Consider the following 25,212-nt stretch of genomic DNA (forward strand, 5'->3'; position numbering starts at 1 on the left):
TTAGTGATGAATTTTGTTTTTTATTTACAAGGATGCTAGAAGATCAAGTGAGCATAGCTCAGACCATGGCTTCATGAGAGAGCTCCCTCCAGGTATGAAGCAGCAGCTTGAGGTATTTCACCATCTCATGTTACATCACTTATTTTTTGTTTGCTGCCCAAAGAAAAGGTGTTTAGTCCCAGTAAAGGCCAAGTCAACGAGCAAGAGGAAGATGGGCCCATTCACAATGTCTCCTGTCATTTACAAAACGTTTAGAGCACGGATGAATACAGCTAATACATTTGCAACATTTCAACACCCACACTGTTTTTCTGTAAATTCATGCAGGATTCTGGAGGCAGAATTTATTTCCATGTGCTAGAAATAAAGGAATTACAAAATAAAGGAGGGGAGTGCAAGCACTGGAAACAGGAAGAACAGCTAAACAGATGCCTTTCAATGTATACACACAGCCTTCTTACATAAACCAGAGGTAGTTATCAGCTAACTAGTAGTTCATTAATCAGCTTATCTTTTGTGAGCAGAGTTTGGGTGTACTTAACAGTCAGCTACTTTAAATTCATGTCTGTCCCAACGATAACCCAACAGCACCACAGCTTCTGTTTCTAAGGTAAGCATAAACAATTTTTTTTTTTGCTTTAATATTCCACGTTTCTGTGTGCATATAAGAAACTGTACACAAGCAAGGTAGATTCCTCATTGTTAGGAGCTGAACCCAGGACTCTCCGAGTTATCAACAGGAGCCTTCATCTCCTCAAGATGCCCATTGCTTGGCAGCTGTGTTTTCCACAGGATCTCTGACTCAGTGACTAGCAGGAAATGCCTAGCACATTGAACAATGAAGCATGGGCAATTACTGAAAATAAGTGTTCTCCATTACAAGTAATTCCAGGCTATATTTCTCTTAGTACAAAAGAAAAAAAAAAAAGAAAAAAAAAAAAAAAAGAAAAAAAAAAAAAAAAGAAAAAAATGCATGGACTGGTGAACTTATTTTTTTATTATTATTATTCAAATAAATGGACTTTGAGGGAGGAAAAAATTATAAAGCATTGCAAAGTGAACTGTGTTTGTGTGTACGTAGGTATAAACAGTCATATAGCTAGTCTATAATAAAGCTAACTATGAAAATCAATTTAGGCACAGACTCTTGAAAAGGGATGCACTCCCCCCAGTTAAGCTCTGAGCTATTCCAAGCTGTGCTGGAGAAAACCTTTTCCTATCAGTCTGCTCACTCAACAGAGTGGGTTCTGCCATGGTTCTGGTCAGTATCAGGAGTGGGTCCTGATACTGACAGGAGTAGGGTGCCTTGGTGGAGCAAGAGAGGGTCCTGCTGCATTGCGTGACTCCCTGGTCAGGGGACTGGGACATGTTTTTCCCAGAGATGACCATGCCCTGTGGTTTAGCTGGAGTGAGCCTGCTCCCAGGGCTGGTGAGCCCTCAGGGGTGGAACAAGGGCAAAGGTGGGTGGAAGCTTTTCTGCATGACTGGAATTTGAAACACCAGCTTGGGTGCTGCTGTGATAGTATTTTAAGGTGTCCAAGATGGACAAGCAGGTGACAAAAACAGTTCTTGAAACAAAACATTTTTATTAAAATAAATATTCACAACTATAGTTGAAATTATAACAATCTAATTGAATCAATTTAAATTATTATTGACTATTACTTGTAGAGCAGTTCTAATTATGGGAAAAGGTTATAAGTGGGCCATGCTTGCTGCTGAAGTTTTAAGCCAAGTCAAACCACTGAAATGGATGAAATCACTAAACTGAAGAAACCATCATAATCCAAAGCTGTCTTGAACTGCTAACCTCACCATAGCCAGCAGGCAGCCTTCCTATGAATGCCAAGTAATATTTACTTAGTCTTGGTTCATTTGGATAATTGCTTTCCCTATGAACTGCTAATTCACATTTAAACTAACTGGCATATAAAAGATGTTCCTACTTTATGTGGAAAAAAGTAGTGTAAGATGGCAAGATCTGCTAGTGCTAAAAAACCCTGCAGGATTAGAACCTACCAGGAATGATCAGGACTATATTGTTCCACTACCAGGTTTAATCAAAACATACTTTAGTCAACTTATTTCTCCAGCACGTTACAGGTATTGCCAGCTAATTAAAATAATTCTAAATAACTGATGTTTCTGCAAGTAAACTGAATTCCAATTTCCTATCCGAACAAAGCTTGCAGCAAATAATGAAAAAATGAACAACCATCCAATAGATAGGGATAAGCAACTTAATATATGAAACATAAAATTTTAAGAGACCAAACCAAAATGTCAGTCTGGTGATGGCCTTTACATGTGATAGCCTCACATGTGATTAGGGGAAAAAAAAAAAAAAAAAAGGGCAGACACCCCTTCTGATCAGAAGTTGCCTTCTGAGCTTTCTACATGGTTCATCTTCACAAAACACACCCCATATACCTGTGAGAACTGTGGGAAAGGGGGAGATGACAGGGAACTTCTGTCAGGAGATGCCAGAAGCCACTTGGGACACAGTGGCAGGGAGGGACAAGCTGGTCTCACACCCATAGATAGAGACTGTGCTGCTTACACCCATGAGCAGGCTGATGGCCCCCACATCACTCAGCCAGCCCATGGACAGCCAGATGCTGTTGTCTGGTTATGGGATGTGTGGCTAATGAGCACACGAACAGGGTGGATGCTACAGTGCATCTCCAGGGGGCACAAAGAATGGACAAATGCAGTTTAAGAGCTGTATGAAATCATGTGAAAAAATGCTGGTTCTGTTACCAACAGAGAAGAAATCTCTTATGGTGGGAAAAGCTGACCTAGTGTAGAAATGCAAAACAAAGCAGACATTGATTATCTGAATGAAACTTTCCCACTTGCTGATCTAAACCATAAATAAATTTGTGATGCAGCCTCATGTTGTCTTATCCTCTTAAGTTTCATATATTTTATGTACACATAATGAATAAACTTCCTATGACATGTCCTGGATTTTAGAATGCATGAGTAGCAAGTGAATGATAAGCACGGAAAATGCTGCTCTGCATGCAAGTTCAAATGCTGTCAACAGAATTCAGGAATAAGCTCCAGTAATGGGGAAATGACATCAGAGAAATGTCTCCCTGCTTAAGCTGGGGAAAAGTCAGGAGCAGTATTAGCATTAATTATACTGCTAGCTACCATGCAGATCTCCTGTACCAATGTGTAAAATCTGAACTGGTACCAGCTTGTTAGAATAGAGCACTTTTACTGTCAGAGGAGGAACAGGGGGGGAAAAAAAAAAAAAAAAAAAAAAAAGGAGAGCAATTGGTGGGTTTGCATCAAGCATATTTCCTAACTGTCTGTTAAAACATGTGCCCACATCATAAAACACTTTTTAAAAAAACAAGTATTTTTAAATGTATGTACAATAACGCAAAAATATGCCTCAATATGTATCTAATACAAAAAAATAAACAATTTATTAAATTCTCCCTGCAAATGTCCCCTTTCTCTTCAACACCTTAAAAGAAGAAAGAGCTCAGTAAACAAAGAGGAGTTAAAACAAACTCACTGACAGGCAACAGCAGTGCTAAGCAGACGCTTAAGAATGGAGCACCACTTGTCCTATGCCAGTTATATTTTTGTTCTGAAAAGCTAGCCTGGTGTTCCAGCTATGAGATGCTGCCTGTAGCTCTCGTTATCCATGCAAGCAAAAAAAGTTAATGATAATCCAACTAAAAGCACCCTTTAAACCCCCTTAAACAGGGGCGAATTTCGTCCTAGGCAAATATTTCATGTTCTGTGTAATCCTGCCAAGCACAGAGATCCTGTCCAACAAACAGTATGAACTTAAGTCTACCTGGACACGTGTGGTGGGAGAGTGACTTCTGCTGTTTCACAACAGTTTTGTCATCTCTTTCTCCATACACCAGGGCTTAATTTTAAGTCCAGTATCTCATATTTGTGACACTCTAATTTCACTACTAATCAGACTCCTGAGTATTTCCAAAGACTAGGTCTGAATGTCTGAGTCAGATAACACACTTCATGTGTGACTCAAGGAAATGGCCACCTGCTTCTTATTTGGATGTGTTCAGGTGACTGATGTACACCCTTTATCTTGCAAGAGTACAGCTGGCTGTACATGAAATATAGCTCTTGTTTGCAAAGGAATCTGAAGAGGTTTCAGTATTGCTGCCTATAGGAAAAGTGGCAGGAATTGAAGCTCTGTTAAAAAAAAAATACACAACTGCTTGTAAGGCACTGGTGCAACAAGGTTTGTCATGAACATGGTTTCAAGATCTATCTTTTTCAGCTGTTTAAAAGTCCATTAAATCAACCATAAATAGCAATAAAAATATATTAGAAAAGCCCCAAACCAAAGTAATCAACTTAGCATTGAAACTTGATATGACAGTTCCACTTCAGTGCACACAGCAGATTCTGCTTGTTTTTTTAAAACTCATAGTTGGCTCATCCACACCCTATGTACAAAAGCTGCCTCCCCCCCATCCCTCCCTTAAGTTGTGATGGGATGAGTATCTTCTACAAACAATAACTTTTTAGGTGACATCATAAACTTACACATTAAACTTACAGATCATGGACAGGAACATAGGAACATATACTGGCTTACCCACTGTACATACCTATTTAAAGCTTTAAAAGAATATACACAAAATATACACTTAATTCACAAAGTAAAATAGCCCTCAACATCTGCTGTTTTGTAGGGATTATGCGCTTCCTCCATTAAAATTCCACACATGGAACCATCTCTGTGCCAGCTCCTCTTCGTAAGCAACAGGATCACTTCAAGGCAAATTAGTTCTTCACTTATATGTAAGAGAAACAGCAAAAGCTCAGCCTCTAGTCATCACTGTCACTCCCAGACTCACTCAACTGCAAGTCATTTCCTATAGAAAACAGAAAAACACAACAAAACACCAGTGGGAAGGCGTTAATTCACATTTCATGGCAACCAAACCAAAGAACAGTCACATTTACGCTGGAAGATTTAAATAAGAATAAGACAAGAAACGAATGCAAACATCAGCTGTCATTTAATGGAACTGCTCCCCATGCCCAAAAACATTAAGAGCTGCATGGGGCTAACATGGAGCTGGATCCAGGCCAAACCAAATGTCCTTGGCTCTAAAGCCACCAAAGATGCTCCCTGTTGGGAGAAGAGCACTCCCCACACTAGCACCTGTGGAAGGGATTCCACAGCCCCCTCCCAGTCAAGCTCCTGTATACGGCTCTGGGACAAGGCCAGGGAATTCCCTGGCTTTCTCAATCTTTTTAAAATACATCTTTCTGGTTTAAAGCCATTTGGGTAGAGAAGGTAAGGAATCTGTATGTCACTAAGCCAAAAATGTCTGTCAAAGCTACTGCAGCTCAAGGCTATCCACTGGGCTAAGCCTGACACATCCCATGACGGTGAGGGCTCCCCTCCAAGGTGCAAAGGTCAGAGAAAAGGCGGCCAGAACACGGATCTCAGCCCATGGTCTCAGCCCCTGTTTTGCACAGCACTTGTGGTTTAGTGAAGTGGAAGGGATAAAAACGGGCAGGAACCATGCTTGTGTTAGAATAACTGAACCCAGCTCTTCAGCACTCTCCCATGGCCCTACCCCAAACACAGGTCCCCTGCAAAGCAGTTATACAGTGGCTATGCCCTGGATTTCTTCATCTCCTCTCCCCTTTCATGAAACTTGGATTGGGGGTGATTCTCCCCATGTAGATGGTCACTAGTGACTTGAATAGGAAATATTAATCCTTGTCATAAGAATCTTAAATCCAAAGGCAAAAATCATCGCATGAAAGAAGGAACTACCCTACAAGTTCCCAAGTTCCTCAGAGGCTTCTTGACATTAAATAATCTATGCAGTATAGTTGTAATGGCCCAGGGAAAGCAGGGAAGAGGCAGCTCACAATCAGAAACAGGGAGAGGGAAAGAGATTACTATTGACTTTGTTGACCTCTGGATTTCACTTTGGCATCCATTACCAACACGAAGACTGATAAACCTCTCTAGTTTTCCAGCTGGCCTTTTAAAGTATTGTCTGCACAATGTACATGTCTTCTCAAAGCTGGAAACCCCTACATTTAAGCCCTATTTAAACTCCATCTCTTCCCTAAGTGTGGGTGCCAAGAGATGTACACAAACATGCCTCAGGAGGAATTAAGAACAATTTCTAATTTCTTGTAAATGCAATACTTTAACTCCAAAGAGTTAGAATGTATCTGACCTTGCATAAGGAAAGAGCAACACAGCTGTACACCATCTCCCCAGGGAGAGTCATGGGACAAAACTACACTTTAAAAATGTTTTTTACACTTTTTCAGCAGTGGAGTAAGCTTGCACTGATTCAATGCTTGCAAATGGTAACATCTTAACAAAATATGTGGCACTTTAAATTTTCCTTCAAAACTTGTTATTTGTGAAAATGCAGCTGAGACAAGCACAGTACAGAGCAGATACTCTGACAAAGCAATACAGCTAATGGCGAAGACCACAGGCTGCATTTATGACCACAGGACAGCCTTGTACTGTACACAGTTCTTTACAGACCTTTAACTGACACACGTTACAACCCCAATATTCATGCCTGTGTTTTCACATGAAAATAATTCCCATCCCCTGGTGCAGCAGACCCTCCTGCACTGATGCTCTGCTACCCACACATCCCACCTGGAAACCCTGAATCAAGGCTCAGCATGGTCAATGGTGGCTGTAGCACTGATGCCTACACGCTCCAGACCACACTAGAACCACCTCCACACCTTCAGGCAGGTCTCAGGCTTGTGTTCCAAAAAACCTGCCCACTGCATTTCAGCCAGTACAACTCCACAAGACCACCATTTGGCAAGCTGCACTTCGTGGAGGTAGCCTAACATGCTGAGAAAAGGAGTGGCCTCCAGCAGCTTCCCAGAGTGATAAGATTTACTTACTGAGCGTGTTCATGAGCTGATTGCTTCCTTGTGGCCTGCTGGTGCCATTAGCAACAGCATTCCTGTTGTTATACTGCTGGTGTGGTGGCTGGGAAGGAGAAACATGTGCTGACTCTTCCCCCTCACTGCTGGAGCTTTCATCTTCACTCCCAGATGAGCTTTCCGAGTTCGATGAGCTGCTTCCGCCACTGCTGCTCATCTGCTCAATAATTTCAACCTCTGCTCTCAGCTCTGAAATAAAAGGACATTCATCTGATCAGAACCACAAAAAGGGCCCCACGGAATTTAGGAAAAGAATGTGAGAGTGCAATAGTTTTGTCAAGTGTAATTCATCATATTAAAATATCTCGCTTGAAAGAGAGAGACAGGAAAGCAAAAAATTCTGAAAACTTTTTCACTGAGTTGCTGTAGCCAAATTTAAAGAAGCAACAGCATGTTAGTATCATAAAACCTTCACATCCACTATTATTATTTCTACCCTTTACATTGCTGAAATCACTTCCTGCTGCATTATTTCTGACAGGTCATATGCTCTACATACAAAGTAAGTACATTTCCTGATGGAGTTGTACAGGCCAACAGTCAGCCCGTTTTTCAAAAGCATCTTGATGTGAAGGAATCTATATTGCTCCATGTCAGTGACATTTAGGCTTTTGGAAAACACAAAAGCAGGGGCACAGGTGCATGATCACAACAGAAACTGCCTTGACTTCAGATATGCTCCAGCACAAACTCACACACAGCTCATTTTAAACAAACTTCAGAAGCAGATGGATGACACTGAATAACTTTGCAGAGGGGCAGATGAGACTAGATTATGATATTCACATGTTGTGGAGTGGTAATATTCTGCCCTAACCTCTATAAAGCTTACAAATAGCAAGAAAAATACAGAGACTACTCTGAAACTATGAAGTTACTCAAGACAGGCACACCCCTCTTCAGGGTTTCCAGTGCAAAGAAACACTGGAATACCATGACAACCACATCAGCAACAGGTAGTGTTGGCTAAACAACTAGTTACCAAACAGCTACTAAGGTAAGTCACCTCAAATCATACCATATTGTTAAAGTTGTCATAATTCCAAGTGGCCTAAGCACTATTAGAGGACAATTATTTTGTATGCACCCACAAAGTTGAGTATGTAATGACTCAGTTCACCCAAGCAGGTCTCCTGAAAAAAAAAACTTCACAAATATGTTAAGCATGGGACAAGAGACCCTCAAACTTTAGGTTTTTGTTGTGCTAGCAGTTCTGTACCCACAGAGTTAGAATTCAGTGGTTGGCTGCAGAAGTCAAAGGCTAAAGGGACAAGAATGAAAGAAGGGAGAGATGAGGTATAATCTCTACCTGACAAATGGAGAACATACCAGAAGTAATTCACTTTAGGTCAGCTGTGTGTCAGACTGAGATGAACTCCTCCTCAGCTGGGGACATCCTTCTTTTGTATAGTATAGCCAGAAATGAGTGTTTCCTTTATGTAAAAATGATGCTATTTTAATGATTCTTTTATTCAGCCCCTGCAGCATTAAGTGTGAGCAAATGGAACTTTACCCTTTTTTAGTAAGACCCCATTTTCCTTGGTTGGCTTTACTCTATGAGTCACACCTAGGTTTTCAGCCTCCATATTATTTGCTGGACAGAGGTCCTCTAGTTCAGCAGGTATTAGTTTTAGAAATTAAGTTTCCTTTTGCAATATTAAAACCACTACTTTTCAATTTCAAACGCTATAATTACATTGAATCAGAGGCAAAGGAGGTGTATGGAAAAGGAATAACCATATGTCTTAACTTCAGCTGAGTAATTTAAGTGTAGTGGGGTGGTTCCTCCAATTTACTTCCTGAATCTAGATTCCTGGCTACACCACCTGTGTTCTCTGTATATTATTTGTGTACCAGGCAAAACTTTTCTACCCTAAAGACAAAGCATAAGAGACCTCTGGAAGAAGGAGGAAGATTATATGAATAGTCCAACAGAAGATACGGCTTTATACTACTACTATCTTTCTCTCTTACTGCATCTTGACACATCTTGCAGGTTTTAAAAATTCATTTCATGCCTGGAGTCTGATACACAGACAAATTAACACTTGCAGGTCACCATTCTTAGTCCACGTGCATCGAGGATTTCAAATGGTTACTGTTCTCAGTGTTCAAGGCTATGAAATTGATAGAGAAAGCTCAAGGAATACTAAACAGAAATAAGGGTTCCTACCCTTTAAATAGCCCAGATTGACTTTTTTTCCCTAGCTTAATGGTGTAAAATTTACACATACCTCTAGTGATGATTAGAGTAAGTTATAGCAGTAATAATAATATAGTATTAGAATATTCTGGATTTGTACAGCATAGTCCCTACCACAAAAAAGATTTAATAAACAAGTCTAATCATAGAATCATAGAAAGTTAGGGGTTGGAAGGGACCTTGAGAGATCATCAAAGTCCAACCCTGCCTGCCAGAGCAGGGTGACCTACAGTAGTAAAGGACAAGTGTCTGGGAATTGCACAGATATGCTCAGAGCTGAAGGGTCTATGGCTGAAACAGAGGATTGTTGGTACACATGCCAAGAACACAGCAGCCCCGAGAGCAGCATCCAAAATATCATGAAGATGGTGAAGCAATCTAAGATGCATTGGTGGTGAAAGAGAAAAGAACTACAGAACAAGAAAAAATAAACTTAATGAGAAGTTTGAACTCAATACAGCAACTGAGGAGAGAATCGAAGGATATGATACAGTCTGATAAATGGGAAAAGCTGATTTTAAACAGAATTAGAGATTAGCATCAGAATGACAAGTGAGGGTTTTCTGCTGGGCAGAAACTAAGGACCACATTAAAAAAGTGCTGGTTATGAGGAAGGAAGGAAAAAATGCCTTGGAAGAAGTGGTGATGCTCACTGTGCTGAAAAGTGGCACAGAAAGCAAAACAGCACCAACATCACAGGCTTCAAGGACTGGCAAGTTAAGGGTGTTATCAGTGATAATGGTCACTGGTGGAAACTTGGTCTGAGCACATCTTCTAGTTAACTTTTGCCTTGCAGGCTGTCACCTCAGGTCTGTCTTGTGTCTTAATTACTTGAGCCCAGAATTCTAAACACCTAGTCTGGGCAGATGAAAAAAAAACTCTAATTGTTTCCACAAATATTATTGTGGCTGCTACCTGGCTAAAAGTCTGCCAGGCAGAACTCCAGCAGGACTACTAAGGGAGTGTGGTCAAAATTATCTCCTGTCCCCATGTCAAAAAATGATGGCTAAGCCACACCTGCTTGAAAATTGTCTTATTTTCCATCTTCCTATTTGCCTGCTAAGCTTAGTGCAGTTTTGGATACTGAAGCCTTGGCTAAATGTTTCCTCTTGGTGCCTCCAATTAAAACAATTTTGTGCATATACAGATATGCTAAGCTGATCAACAAAAAAGTCAGAACTTTCCTAGATATTTTGCATTGCCAAGATCAAACATCTCATACTGATACACATTTACGCTTTTAAGCAGTGAGGTTTTAAGAGTGAGGATGTGCAGCAGCTACTTTTAAGAAAGCTTTCCAGTGTAGTTTTGAACACTTGGCTTAATTGAGCCTACATCACCTGAAAAGGCTGACGTTGCTAGATCAACCTTATCTTTTGTAGAGTTCATGTTACAACTGTAGGCTTTCTTTCAAGAAAACAACATGCCTTACTGTTTTATCCTGGCAGCCAATGCAGTAAAAAAAAAACCACAAAAAAAAACCAAGGTCAGAAGGTCAGAAGTCATTATACAAACAGAACAGCATTTCTCAACAGGGCTGTCTTCCATACATATTCAGTCTCGAATGCCCTAATTACTTTCCACAAACATATCTAAGGGTTCTTATTTCTTCTCTCAATTCCAATAGCCACAATTTTTAACTAAAGCCCTAACCTTGGGCTGCAAGAACACCAAGGACATTTGGAAAGAAAGTAATTCAGTTCTAGGAAGGATAAGATTGTATGCCCATAGCAGAATGCTGTTAATGATATGCAAGGTGGAGAGAAATGAACTTGAAACTGGCACTTAAGAGTATGCAGAGACTGCAGCTAGAAGAGGCAGTATTTTACACCAAAGTGCAAAAAAATTGATAAAGGTCTCAGGAGACAAACACAGCACTGTGGAATAGTCCTTACAGACTACAGCTGCTTTTTAAGTAAACAAGATTTGCTCAGATTCTTAAGCACCAAATTTATAGGCTCCAAACCAGAAATAAGCTCCTGTGGTTTGTTTTTTTTTTTTTCTTCCCAAGTATGGCATGCTGCAATTATGTCAATATTATTAAAAAACATTTCTGTTGTGGTCAAATATGTCTGACAAAAGCTGATTCTTTCAGGCAAATAAATGGCTGCTTGTGGTATATGTGTGTAAATGTTTACTGCCTAATGAAATGTTATCAGATGTAGCCAAGTATTCAAAAGAACAAGCTTTCTTATTCTCTCTTTAGCTCCATTCAGGAAGGAGGAAAATATAAGAGCTTGCAGGGAAAAAGATTTCCCTGGTGCAGGACCCTAGACACAGCCTCCCAAATGCCTCTCTGCATGAGGGACTGGTTCAGCCCCTACATACTCTTTCTTAACTCTGTCCTCCAGCACTGTTGTTTGGATAGCTGTGTAATGGGACAGAGAAGTGACCTACCTGGAAGTTTGTTTCTCAGATAATCTGTAAGGGGATCTTATGGGAATACACAGTGGAGGGTACAGGGAGAAAGCAGAAACCTGCACTGAAGTTACTTCAAATTATCACTAAACATCAGACACACCCTTAAGTTGGGCATACTGGGAGCAAGAGTGTTGTAAAGCCAAGGATGTTTTCAACCACCTTCTTTGGGGAAAAAAAATATCAGAAATTTCATCCTTACATTTATCTTTCTTTCATACAAAGGGGTACTACACCCAAAAGGAAAGCAACTGCTTCAATGAAAAGAACAGTCTCATCAGAACTTGCAACTCTTTGTTCAAAAAGAGATACATTAAGGGAAGAAAACTGCACTGAAGCCTCTCTTGCAGATTTTACAATTAAGTTTCATTAATTATTTTCATAGTCTGATGGTGCCATTTTAGTTCTACCTTTTCCAAGTAGGCCCTTATAATATAAATGGTTCAATAATTCTGCTGCAATGACAGAAAAAAGTTATAAAAAGCACTCACTGTAAGCAAAACAACCCCTGCCCTGGTATTTGCATTCTCTCTTTTTGGGCCTCAAATGACTCTCTAAAACACCAACTTGGAGTCATATTTTTAGTTTAAGTCAGCTGTTCTTTTGCTTGATTTTGGAAAGAAAACTCTACAGGTTGTTTATTTCAAGATACTTTCCAATAAAAGACAATTCAGTGATAAAAATTACCAAGATAATTCTGAACAATTTGACTTGTATTTTAGACCACTACAAATGGTCTTTGCAGAAGAGACGTCACATTAGACAAATGTATTTTACTCTAATATGACCTTTACAAACTGCTGTACATATAAGAGTGCTCCAATGGTTAACTAACTTATTAAACCCCACAATAAAAGATACCTAAAATTCATAAGCAATTAAATTTTTAAAATAATGTTATCTTTCTCCTTACCTATTGCACAGAAAATAAAAATGGCAATGCAGCCAAGGGAACCATAGCTAACAGACTCTCAGATACTGACTGTGCCTGCTGATCACCATCCAGGCATTTAAAATACTACTGCTGTGAAAGAGTGAGACCAGCCAGCACCTATGCAAACACACAGAGGTAGCAGTAAATATGTCACCTAGTGATTACTATGAGATGAAAAAATACCCTACTAAGTAATTAATATAGTCTAGGCAATTAACACAGGCTAAGCCTACCGGCAAAAATAGCTATATGGGACAGAGGGGAAAAAAAAAAAAAAAAAAAAAGACCCAGAAAAAGAAAAAAACTAGGCAGAAAGAACAGTCTTAAAATAAAATTACATGTGATGCCAGCCAAGAAACACAAGAACAAAATAGAAATTTAAATTTAGTCTTCCTCACTCTGACTGTGTTATCCACAGCAAAACCAGATACCACACCTGTATGAAAGGGAGGAGACTGGCAACAAAAGCATGCCCTGCCCACAGCAGAACACTGACCCAAAGCATTGCTTGAGCAGAAGATTGATTTGAGACAGTCATCCCTGTCATCCCTTTCATTCCTTCAAGGAACTTTAAGAGTAAGCATAGCAACTATATGGCAGAAGTGATCAAAGCTGCAGAGGAGTGGTTGTGGTAAAGGTGAAGATGAAGGATTGTTCACCCTCTCATCCCTCCCCTCCTAGCACCCCTTGGCAGGGAACAAACGCCAAGTCTTGTGATGAGGACACAGCCACCCAGCCCTTCTGTCCCGTTGGCAAATGGCTCCAGCCTTACTCAGAGGAGTTACTTTCATCCAAGTTACTTGATTGCATAACTACATCTTGGACCATTGGCTGTTGTTGTTATTGTTGCCTAAGACACCCGTTCAACTTGTGTAGTGCTCAGCTGCAGGTTTCTTAATTCAAGCTTATTTTGTCTTCTTTTCAGAAACGAGAAATAGACTGAAAGAGAGAAAATTATCCACCAAGAGAAAGTTCTCTCATGCCAGGCAAACATCTATGCTGGCACAGGAGACTAAGTAATGCACTCAGATGCCTTATGACAAGATATAAAGATGACAAACCAGCTGTCAAAGTACTATCTTTTAGACCCTGAACATTCTAAAATGTTTTTATAAATTGCATAGTCACGGGTTTTATTACAAAGAAGAAAAGACAAAAACAACCAAAACTGAGACAACTACAAACCCTCCTTTACCTCGCTTAATGTCATCCAGCTGAGGCTCAGGTGAAGGATTATCTTTCAAAGGAGAAGTTTTAGATCCAACTGCTGGTTTGGTTGGGGCTCGGAACTGTGGAGGCTGAGATGCTCGAGCAGACTGTTGTTCCATCCGGGCTTGGATCTTACTGCTGCCCTCTGCTCTGAAAGAAAAGCCAGAGATATTCAGCAGTATTGTGCAACTACGTTCTACTTTCTCAACATCCTTGCACTAATGCATCATCTGCGACTTCCTTTTGTACAGACCCCTACTTTGTTTTATAAGATAAAAGGTGAATTACAGCTTTCTATAGATAACGCTTGCTTCCAATAGCAAATACGCATTTACAACAGCACTGCAACACCCTTACAAAATCTATTTTCAAATATGGATGTGGTTCAGTGGTACCAAATTCTCTACTTAAAGAACAATGAAGGCTTTAATTTAGCAATCAGTATTTGTACTTTTAAAATAAATGCGATCATATTAATTTAAGGTAACCACAGGATAAAGCAAATCCATTCATAACAACTTCCCATTTAAAACAATTGCAGCAAAAGAAACAATTTTCTCACTTGCAATTAAATCATCTCAAACTGAACTCTCTGAGGTCAACCTGACTAGAGCAATCATTCTTACTGCTAAATACAGCATGCAAACACCTAATTCCTATTTCTCATTCATTTGCTATTATCCTTTTAAAAATATTTCAACCTGATTCCTCAGTGGGAAACAGTCTCCAGAAGAAGGCTCTGCCTAGCTGTTCAATTCAGGCCAGGTATTTCTTCCTTTTACTGAATCAATGACAGAATTCAGATTGTAGGACAGTCAACATCCTTGGCAGAAAAGGACCTCAAAGCAAAATACTTGTTCATGTCTCAACCCCAACGAGGCTGAAAAGTGCAGGGCTTTTATGGCATGACACCAAAGCCTTTGGGTGTGTGGCTTTAAGCAGTGTAGCACAGAAGCAGCTCATGTGGATATTAAAGAGTTCAGTTCCAGTCCCAGCTCAAGCAGTGTGAAATTTTGAGCCTGTCAGATAATTCCACTGAGAAACAAATTAAAACTAGCCCATGTGGAACTTTTTGAGACTTGGCATAAACCACTTCTGGTATCTGAGCTTGTACATGCAGCACTGGGTATCTCTTGTGACCCATCAAATGGTAGCTGCAATTCCCAAAAATAGGCACTGAGCCACCTCTTCTTTCATCACCAAAATGCAGCTATTAGACACCACATTAATACAGAAGTGAGGATCTGGTAACATGCTCACTTTATCATGTGAAAGGTAAAAGATTCTTTCTAGTGTTAATTATGCTTTTGGAACTATATGTTGAGTGAGTGCAACTACGCCCCTGTGAATGTCATTAGGAAGTTAATACTAAAAACTCTGCTCCCTCAAAGTGTCAATAGGTCACTAAAGATCAAAGTAGTCATAAAAAAAAAAAAAGACAATGCTTCTGATCTACAAAACTGAATGACTTCGCAAAGAGCTACTCCTCAAAACAGGAATCCTCAATTTATTGACCACCCTGCTACTGGTTGAGAAAAGCTGAAATATTTTTCACCTCACCAGGGCCAAAACTCAGTGGATTCAAACACTTCACTGAACCAACCCCTCCTCCACTTCTTTGCTCCTTTCTGACTTAAGCTTCACCTGGACAAAATCCAGTGGAACTTAAATTGGAAATTCAAATGTCATGTATGACAAGCTGATATCCACTGGACAAGATGAATGCCACATGGATGAGTTTTCACATCACTGATTCTGAGGAGTGTTACACTCTATTTACCTTGGAAAGAACCCGAGGTGGTGTTCTTGGCAAACTTCCAGCCAGCTGCTGATGAGCTGTAACCCACATTTATAGTAGTTTAGTAAAAGTTCTACACTGCAATAGTTTTTTTTTTTTTTTTTTTAAATGTAGAACTTGTGAAATTATTTAACAGTTGCTTCTTCATGTAACATTTGAGTAACTGCTTCTTTGTCTTTAGATTTATCCTGTGGCCCACTGATGCCTAAAGAACTGTGCCAGAGACTTGGGGTGCTTGCAGAGCAGCAAGACTACAAAAATGTTCCAGCTGCCCACTTTGTAGCATTTGTGCAGTGAAGAAAATACTGGGTCAGAGAGGATTTTTGGCCTCAGCAATTCTCACAACAGCAAAACCTCACAACTGTTACTTCTACAGTTTTCTCCCCTCCTCACCCCCAGCTGGAGGCTGTGGACTTGGGTTACACTTTATATATCACTGACCAAAACCAGAGATAAGTGGTTTTTTTTCCTGGAGAGTGTATTAGTAAAGCATCATGACTCCCACTGCAAGCTGTAGGGAACAAATCTAGAAACTCTAATAATCCTTTTGACAGCCTAATATTGCCATGTTTTCTTCAGTTAGGCAGAGATTCCTGAAACATATCTCATCCTTCAGCCAGCTTCCGAAGCTTCAAATCATCAGAGGTGTTTCTTTGCAAACTATAATTACGTCCTTTTCAGCAGTGAAGAACTGACAAATTCTTTACTCTTGGATTCACACTCCTATTTGCATTTCTGGCAAGATAATTGGCCATGTAAAGCCCTTAAGGCTTAGTAATTAAATTTTGAAATTAAACATCACTACTAAACAAAAGAAAACCAAGTTCTGGTTCAAAAGACAATCTGAAGAAGAAACTTCACCAAGAATTCATCCTACCAACAGCCCTGTCCCCAGCTTTACCTTGTTTTCTTGACTTGAATGCTGCTATTAAGTTTTTCCAGCACATATTCCCCAGTGTCATGATTGATAATAAGCACACAGTCCTTCTGATATGGCCTTTTATTTCCTTTAAACACAGTCATTGGTGGAGTTGAACCCTGGTATCAGAGAAAGAGCACACATTTTGTTTGTTATATTCCTCTACCCAAAAGTTTACAAACACCAAGAGAAAAGAATACATGTATCCTTCTGACCAAGAGGCTAAGAAGCTAATGTTTGGTTCCTACAGAAAACACTCATTCATGAAAAGGGAGAAACACAGTTATAGGCAGTCAATCAGACATTTCCTCATAGCCATATTATGCCTTTCATAACTTTAAGTGTTTCTGCAGTGACAAAATACGTTCTCAATTGTTGCCATTATTTACAGTTTTCATTCCCAAAATGGTAACCTAACCAAATTTGCACAGCTGGCTCTGACAAGTGCCAAAGCTCTTCCTGACATTTTTGCTCTGGAAATCTTGGGTCCAGATAGGAAAATAAAGTCCTAATTATTTGTGTAGCAGAACTGTTGCCTAAAGAAATACATTGAAAAAAATAATTTAAACTGCTCTGTATTTAATCTCAAAAAAAAAAAAAAAAAAGGCAAAAAAGGATTGTGATTTTTGGCTAAAAATTTAAGCAGAAATAAAATCCTGCATAAGCAAATAAACAATCTCACCCTTTTATTTAAAATTAAATGTTTAGGGTTTATGTTAGTGACTAAATAACACTGGCTTACAGATCTTGCTGATTACAGAACAGGAGAAAAAGGTAGCTGAAACAGGTGACATTTCATAAATTTGTTTTCATGCATGAAAGTTTTTAAACAAACAGAAGTTCTTCACTTCCCCAAACAAGACTATTTATCAAATACTAAAGCCACTAAACCTATGTATAGAAATAGTACTTCAATTTATCCAAGCAGCAAGGGAAAGCAGAGTATCTCCACTGGACAAGCTACCAGAGAGATCCTCAGGGACCACTTTCAAAAAACAACTTAGAACCTCAATCCTACCCAATTGTTCAGCAAATCTTGTCTGAGTGAAAAGATCTCAAGACTTCTCACTCTTTTCCTGTATGCTGAGTGTTCTCCAGCTCTCCATCTGGAACAGAAAGCACTGCACGTTTGCTGCATTTATTGCAGCCAACTACCCAGGCCTCTGAAGCACACTATAAATTCAAAAGCTGTCCATAGTCATGGAAAGACAATCAAATTAATCTCATCAGTACAGAGATTTGGAAAGGGACGTTACAAGAGATGTTGTCCAATACAAAAGATAAGTGTACCACACTGTTGCCAGTCAATCCAAGATGAATGTCACTGCTACTAATTGCATTGTTACCTGCTCCCAAATAGCACAACCACATTCATAATTTTTGTAGTCAGAAACCCCTATGTGACATCCTGCAGCAACAAAGGTGACCAAACTCACAAATGAAATAGAAGCTGGGAAAGCAGGCTGAAGTCTCATTCAGAGACAATTATCACAGTACCACCACCTACCAATTAAAAACACCAGCATGCCAGAATAAACAATGCCAAAAGGATCTGACACATGGCTTCCGAACTGACTGGTGCCCCCCTGCAACCACTGAACTCATTGATGTCTGTGAATTCTAGTTTATTGGCTTGACACACAGCATTAGCTTCAGCTAATAAACAAATCCAGTTCCAGCATGCAAGCACTTTCTTTTGTTTTGGAAAGGAAACCACTGAACCTTCAATTACAAAGCTGCTGCAGCTGTAAACAGTTTGATCCCTTGTTTTACTGCTCTTGTTTTACCATCCTCCTCACAAAGCAGATCTTTATGGCACCATTTGAAGAGGAAGTGGATGGGAAACTACTTCATTGTCACTCACCAGAACCATTCCTCTTGCTTTCACTGATAAAGCTAAACCTAGGGAACCCTCTATGCTATCTGTATGTTTTAGTAATGGCCAGAATATGCTTAGAGGCCTACCCGTGGCTTCTGAACACCAAACTAATGCCCAAATTACTCTGGCTTCCTTCATTAAGCCATAGCACTAAAAATGGATGGAAACCAGGTACGGAGCTTCATCTAACAGTAAAAGTCTTCTTGTTATTCAAGAAAGAGCAGGAAGGAAGAAGCCAAAAGTAAAGAACAAACTGGAACTGTACGGTCCTTTCCTGAGGTATCACACTACAAATCTGGCTGCTCAAACATTGAACCCACTGGCATTCACAAAGGCAAAAGTGAAAATAACATTTACACTGGATTCTAACTATTTGTAGATTTGTTTGAGAGTAAACAAGGACATATATATAACAAACTTACTGGAATATGTGGCAACGTGATTGTTACGTCATCTCCTTTACCAACATGGAGGTCCCCCTCACAAGATGTGTCGATCGATGCTGGCTTAAAATCATCTGCAGAGGAAAACAACTGTGATTACATTTCTTAGAGCCTTCAGAAGTGTGATCCTGCCCCACCAAGAGTCATACTCACTGCATATTCACTGTGATTATAGGGAATGCTGAAATACACACTGCTGTTTACAGCACACGTGGGATAAGGCAGCAGTACAACGTCTCTGTGCTCGGCACCCCAGTTACACGGTGGTCCTAGATTCTAAACCTCTTTTTTAAAACAGCAGTAAGGTTCTAGACCTTGTGTTTTAAGACCAAAGGCAGACTTCTCCAAACCTCAAGCTTGAAGTGACACTTAAGTTTGCAGGCAAGTGGAAAACTGGACTATGTGCCTAAGAAGAGTATTGACTTCCGAGACGCAGGGCTCTGAGTGGTTCCTGCCAAATATAAACCTGAGGATCCTCTCTGTGAAAGATTAAATTAGTAACAACATCCTATTTAGCCTTACTGGTATTCCTGACTATCTAACATCCACCTTCCCTATACAATACCTCCTTAAGGGTAAGTGAGATCTTGGATCTCACCTGAGGAAGTCAGAGGTGCTTTCTTACTTCAGCAGGCTCCATGCTAGTCCAAAGCCACTGTAGATGGAAAGCATGACTAAGGTGAGAAACTAATAGCTTTAAACTAACACTAATTTTAAGTATTTTTGCTGACAGTATAGAATGCTTTGTCCCCCACACAAGGCACTTCTTTAGTGTATTTATTTGAACTAAGAATTTTTTTAATTTAAAAGTACTTTCCCCTCCTTACTCTGTCGCGCTGATGAGCTATATAAAAACCAAGAAAAACTATTAGAACCTGTAATATTTTGACAAAGGATTTAGATAAAGTGTAATAAGATCAGAAAGATATTAGTGGGTCTTTTTTGTTAGTAGTGGTATCTGGTTTGTTTGATTTGGTTTTTGTTTGATTTTGTTTGTTGTTTTTGGTTTTTTTTCTTTTCTTTTTCCTGGTTTTGTTTCATTTTTGCTTGAAAAAATAAACCTCAATTCAATTCTAGCATTTCTGGATATGGAGATGTACAATCATATTAATGATTAAGGCTTTTACTTACTTACTGCTGCATTAGCTAAGAAACTGGTATCTCAGAACAAATGTCAAATAGAATTCCACTATGAAGAGCACATTTGCAGGAAAAAGAAACCAATGCAAAAACCTCAGCTTGTAAAAAATTCTCATTAAGAGGAATTTAATGTCTGAGTTTTACTTTGACAGCACAACAAGCAGAATCAGGCACACTTGACTTAATCCTCATGCCTTTACTGCCAGACCAAATCATACCCTTCATTTTCATCTCAGCAATCTATCTCCAGCTATTGTTTTCCACCTAGTTTATGTGCAAGCTTGCTAAATAAAACAAACCAGCTGTACAAGAGCCGGTGTCTTTGCCAAAAAGGGATCAAGAGTTTCAACAACGCAGTCACTAAATTAAAAGGAATATCACTGTCACACTTCTTTCTTGGGTATCAGCAAAATACAGGTACTGTAAACACACACTCAACAAACTGTTTTAATTTGGTTATGTTACTAGGTGTACGTGCTTGGCTAATCTTGCTGTAGATGGAGAGATTATGTCCCCCTAAATGTACCCATAGTCCTTTTCCCAAAACCCAAATGTTTTAAAGATGTGTTTTCCAGGGCTAATCCAGTCTTTCACTACTTCAGTATTTCATGAACTCTGCTGAAAGGAATGAAGTATTTTAAGGAGGCCAAAACAAATTCAGACTGAAAAATCCTCTCACTGTAGTTCATGTGAAGAGGATTAGGGGGAAAATCAGATCCCAGATAAAGCATTCCAGATCAAAAATTAGAAAAATAATTTATAACCAGGAAATGAAGAGATCTCACTTGATTAAGTCATGGTTGAAAAATACAACATACAGAAAGCTCTTTTGAAATAAAACTGCATTCTTTCAGTTGTAGTCTGAAGAGCTTTGGCTTTGCAATCCCTTAGGAAATTAATTATTCTAGAAAACTAGTCTGGACATGGCTTAGGTTTAATTCGTTCACTATAGACAACAACCTCATTCATGTCATAGTTATGCTGTTAAAATTTGGAATTATAAGTGGAGATTTGCCAGCATGTTAGTGCTGGATAAAACTATTCAGTGCGGGATAAAACTGTTTAACTATTTAGTTAAACGCACCAAACATGTGGTACGGTATTTTTTTAGCACAGTCGAGTTACATATAACCACAGAGGTGAAACTCACAGAGTTTAAATGATAATTCACTGAACTGAGTTTACTGTTGCACTTTCATTCTATACTGAGCTTTATTGCTTCAATCACTGACCACCTGCTTGAGTAACAGCTCAATCTAGAAAGCTTCACTTTCAAGTCACACTCAGGTGATTTAATATCACGGAAATTACTTACTCATAGTTTATGAATACAGGCCACGAGACTGGGCCTAGCATCACAAAATGAAAAGTCCTACTGTTAACCATGTAAATCCCCCACCTTAATACAAATCTACTGGAATCCAAGTTTGGTTTTACTTTTGTTTGCTGTTGATGATTTACTATTAATTTTAAATTCTGGACTTATTCAGGGGAAGAAAAAGCAATTCCTTGCCCACAAAATTCAAATACAGAAATACAGAAGGTTATCTGCAAGAGGAACTAAATAATATGAAGCCAGATGTACCCAGAGCTAAATACGAGCAAACGGGATAATATCTGGTGTCTTAAAAAAAAAAAAAAAAAAAATCCCCACCTATTTTTCCAATTATTCAAAAGCTTCCTAACTGCTCAAGACCCTACCTCAGGACTTGTCTTACAGCCATCAGGCATGCCTCTGAGTCCTTTCTGCTCACTTTTCTGTGAAAAGACCGACCAGGGATGGGGCTGCTGGGTTACATGTTGCCTCATCACAAAAACAGCCAGTTAAAAATCAAACTGCGGGTGTTCTGGCTGCCAACCTGCCGCGCTCATCCTCTCCAGGCCGGGGCCTGAGGTGACTTGTCCTGCAATTGCCATTAAAAGGAAAAAGTAAAACAAAAATGGCAAGCCACCCCCTTGCGAAGGGAATCGTCTTACCCTCCCCAAGCGATTCACGCACATTTAAAGGAAAATTAAAACAAAAATGGCAAGCCACCCCCTTGCGAAGGGAATCGTCTTACCCTCCCCAAGCGATTCACGCACATTTAAAGGAAAATTAAAACAAAAATGGCAAGCCACCCCCTCGCGAAGGGAATCGTCTTGCCCTCCCCCAGCGATCCACGCACATTTAAAGTAAAATTTAAAAAAAATGGCAAGCCACCCCCTCACGAAGGGAATCGTCTTATCCCTCCCAAGCGATTCACGCACGTTTAAAGAAAAACTTCCCAAGCTGTCGGTCCGCCCTGCCCTGGTTCGCTGAAACCTCCTCCCTGCCAGCGCTCTCAGCACATTTCCACCTTCCCCTTCTCCCCTCAGGCTGCCAGCCGGGGTGGGACATTTCGCTGTGGGGAAGACACTATCGGGGGTGACAGGGAAGGAAGAAAAAAGGGGTGAGGACAGCGCTGAGGGGGAAGCGGGAAGGAGGGGGACGGGAGCTGAGGGGTGCGGGAGGGAAAGCGGGGAGAAGGGCACTGAGGGGAGGATGAAGCCTCCAGGGTTGCGATGCGAAGGAGGCGGTGAAGGAGGAGCGGCGGCCGGGGCTTCGTTCTGGCGAAGTCCGCCGCAGGCTGGCATGGAGGAGACAGCCCTAAACGAGTAAGAAGCCGAGACGGGACCCCCGCAGGAAACCTGGGTGAGGATGGCGGGGCGCCGGGCTGGTACTGCGAGTCCCCGTGCCGGTGCCGGTGCCGCCCGGCGGGATGCGGTCCAAAGAGAGGGGGGCTCGCCGGAAGGAGGGGTGGGTGCGGCGGAAAGATGAAGCGGAAGGGAAGAAGGATGAAAAAAAGGGGACGGGACGTGGGGAGCAGGAGAAGAGGAGGGAGGAAGGGGGTGGCGGCGGAGGGGCCCGCCGGAAGGGTGAAGGGGTGGTGCTCACAGCGAATGGTGTGGAAAGAGGCCTTGGGCCGCCGCTCGAAGCTCTCGCCCAGCTCCAGCGGGTGTTCGTCCTTGTCAAGCAGCGAGTTCGCCGAGCCGTTCATGTCCCCGTCCCGTTCCGTCCCCACCCCTCCCGACCCGTCCCTTCCTCTCCTCCGTGTTCTGCCGCCCGGCGCCCTTCCGGGGGCCGAGTGCAGCCGGGAAACTGCTCCGGAGCCGGCGCAGCGGGTAACAGCAGAGGGAGGCGAGGAGGGGTGCTGGGCCGAGCAGGGGGATGCTCTCCCGGCGGAGGGGGAGCGGGAGAGGTGGGAGCCCCGGCGCTCCCCGCCCTAGGGAGGGCAGGGCAGGAGGGGCCATCCCTGCCGGGATATCTAGCGCGGAGTTGGTGGCCTCGGCCCCTCGGAGGGACCCGCTGTTGGCGGGAAGCCGGGGGCTTGCCCAGAGGTATTACCTGTTTGAGGTAGGGTTGGGTTAAACACCTTTTTAAAGGCTTTTCAGACTGAAAAAAAAAAGGTTGTTAAAAGCCGTGTTTATCATCGTGTTAACTACCCCCCCCCCCCCAACACACACGCAGCGATTCTCTGAGAGCAAATGGGTCAGTGGAAGGACCGCCGTGGGTTTCCTCTCCCTCTTCTTTCCAGAAATACAAGTGCTGATCTTTTTGTAACGTGCCAGGTACATAGTAGAAATTTTGCTGATTAAGCTGGGGTTTTTTTGAGGATACATGCTTCTTAAGGAGACTTTCTTTCGAGGCAACCTGTTATCTGTAACCTTTTCCTTTCTTTTTTGAGTTAAAGAAGTGTCATCTCTCTCCTGTAAAGCTGGATAAAGTTTTGGAAGTTCTTTATTTCTTTTGCATGTGTTTGTATTCTATGTTAGTGCTTGTATCATGTCAGTTAAAGTATATAAGTGAAGCATCACTTTTTTACTTCTGGGTGGGAATTGGTGGTTTTTTTCTCATGTGCAGCTCTGGCATACATGAGTGGCATATTTTGGCTGCCTGGGTTTCACGAGGAATTACTGTTTTTTTCAGGATTTAATTCACATGTTCCAGCTTCCAGGATCGCGATGTTTGTGGCAGGGTAGAGGTCAGAACTAGTTTAACAGCAGGGAAAAGATTTGGATCTCTTCCTAGTCTATGCAGAACAATTTTCATTGCTCCATTTTGGTAACTTCAGGAAGTAAACCAACTTGTTAAAACCAGTGTGGATCCTCAGGAGGAGACAGTGGAAAGAGTGCTGGCACAGGTCAGCTATGGGCATTTGTGCTGCAGTACTGCTTTTGCTCACTTGGTGCTTTCACCAGTGTTTTCTCACAAAGATGAGGGCAGGCAGGAGAAAGGCTAACATCCATACAATTTGTTCCATCAGTTTTAGTGGGCCTTCTAAATGTCACCTGTTTTTCAGTTAGTTTCTCTGAGGTGTTCTAGCTAAATTTAATAAGAAACAAAGACCTTGCCTTCGTATTAGTTTTAGTGGAAATAAGCTTAGAGCTATGCCATCTTTCTCTTGTTCCTCCTTTAGGGAGGCAGCAGAGGGAAGACCAGCAGACTCTGTTAAGTATCTTCTTAAACTTTGACATCAGTGTGATGTTGTATGCAGTTAGTTGTTTGGAAGGAAGGTTTCTTAAATGAAGAGAAATGTGGTGCCATTACAATCCATCAGGTAGGGGAGATCACTGTAAAATTGTAATAAGTGCCCACTGTAACTCTTTCTTATTTTTTTCTCCTTCTTCTAGAGCCGTGGTTATTTTACCTAAGTGATGGAAACATACAGTAAAGAAAAAAAATCACCCTTGTATCTTTGGCATTCATATTTGTGTGAAAGAATCCGTGATGTTCCAAGAAAACACATCAGCCAATTGCTTAAGTATAATAGCATCATCTACTGAAGATGGACAGAAAAAAGGCCACAGTGCAAGAATCCTTAGCCCAGAAGAAGCTGAGAGATTGGCAAAAGATCAGGTTTTGGTGTCTGAGTTTAAACAGCTAAAACTGGAGAAAGAGGCACAGAAGAACTGGGATCTATTTTACAAAAGAAACAGCACCAACTTTTTCAAAGACAGACATTGGACAACCAGAGAGTTTCAAGAGTTAAAAGCATGTCGGGAGGTGAGATTTATACACTTCCTCTGAAAAGATGGGATTGTTTGTTTCCAAAGGATTTACTAATACTTCGAACACAGCTGTTAGGGCAAGAGCTGTTACATGTTAAGTTTGCAGTGCCCTGTGTAGTCTCTTAATATCAAAGATACCTTCTCAAAATCAGATGCATCAGTTTGGTTTCAGTTTATAATTGATGCATACTAGATTATAAGAACGAAATCAGGAATATTTCTTGTGTGTCCTTTATGAGCAACTTGTCTGCCTGTGATGTGATGTTTTCAGATGAAAGTTGGTCTGC

At 40.9% G+C, this 25,212-nt stretch overlaps 2 protein-coding genes across 4 annotated transcripts in view; one reads left to right on the plus strand and one right to left on the minus strand.

Annotated features, from left to right (window-relative positions):
• Positions 1–23,018, minus strand: EAF1 (ELL associated factor 1). 2 transcript variants are annotated; one of them, XM_008504382.2, is made up of 6 exons: positions 22,812–23,018; positions 18,737–18,831; positions 16,418–16,554; positions 13,705–13,868; positions 6,913–7,143; positions 1–4,877 (listed from the first exon to the last, which is right to left on the minus strand). In XM_008504382.2, the coding sequence occupies exons 1-6, from the start codon at positions 22,912–22,914 to the stop codon at positions 4,831–4,833; spliced, it is 777 nt and encodes a 258-aa protein (XP_008502604.1). In that variant the 5' UTR covers positions 22,915–23,018; the 3' UTR covers positions 1–4,830. The 2 variants fall into 2 exon arrangements, with proteins under 2 accessions (XP_008502604.1, XP_030300660.1); XM_030444800.1 differs by lacking the exon at positions 22,812–23,018 and adding an exon at positions 22,145–22,358.
• The window catches only part of METTL6 (methyltransferase like 6), an 8,955-nt gene continuing 6,226 nt past the window's right edge, over positions 22,484–25,212 (plus strand). The window contains exons 1-2 of one of the 2 annotated variants that reach the window (XM_030444799.1): positions 22,484–22,568; positions 24,548–24,920. In XM_030444799.1, the coding sequence (XP_030300659.1) occupies positions 24,645–24,920 (276 nt within the window). In that variant the 5' untranslated portion in view covers positions 22,484–22,568; positions 24,548–24,644. Of the gene's footprint in view, positions 22,569–22,857; positions 23,039–24,547; positions 24,921–25,212 lie in introns of those variants that run through there. The other variant, XM_008504383.2, reaches the window with a different exon arrangement.

This window comes from Calypte anna, chromosome 2 (assembly GCF_003957555.1).
Source record: "Calypte anna isolate BGI_N300 chromosome 2, bCalAnn1_v1.p, whole genome shotgun sequence".
Classification (NCBI taxonomy): Eukaryota; Metazoa; Chordata; class Aves; order Apodiformes; family Trochilidae; genus Calypte; species Calypte anna.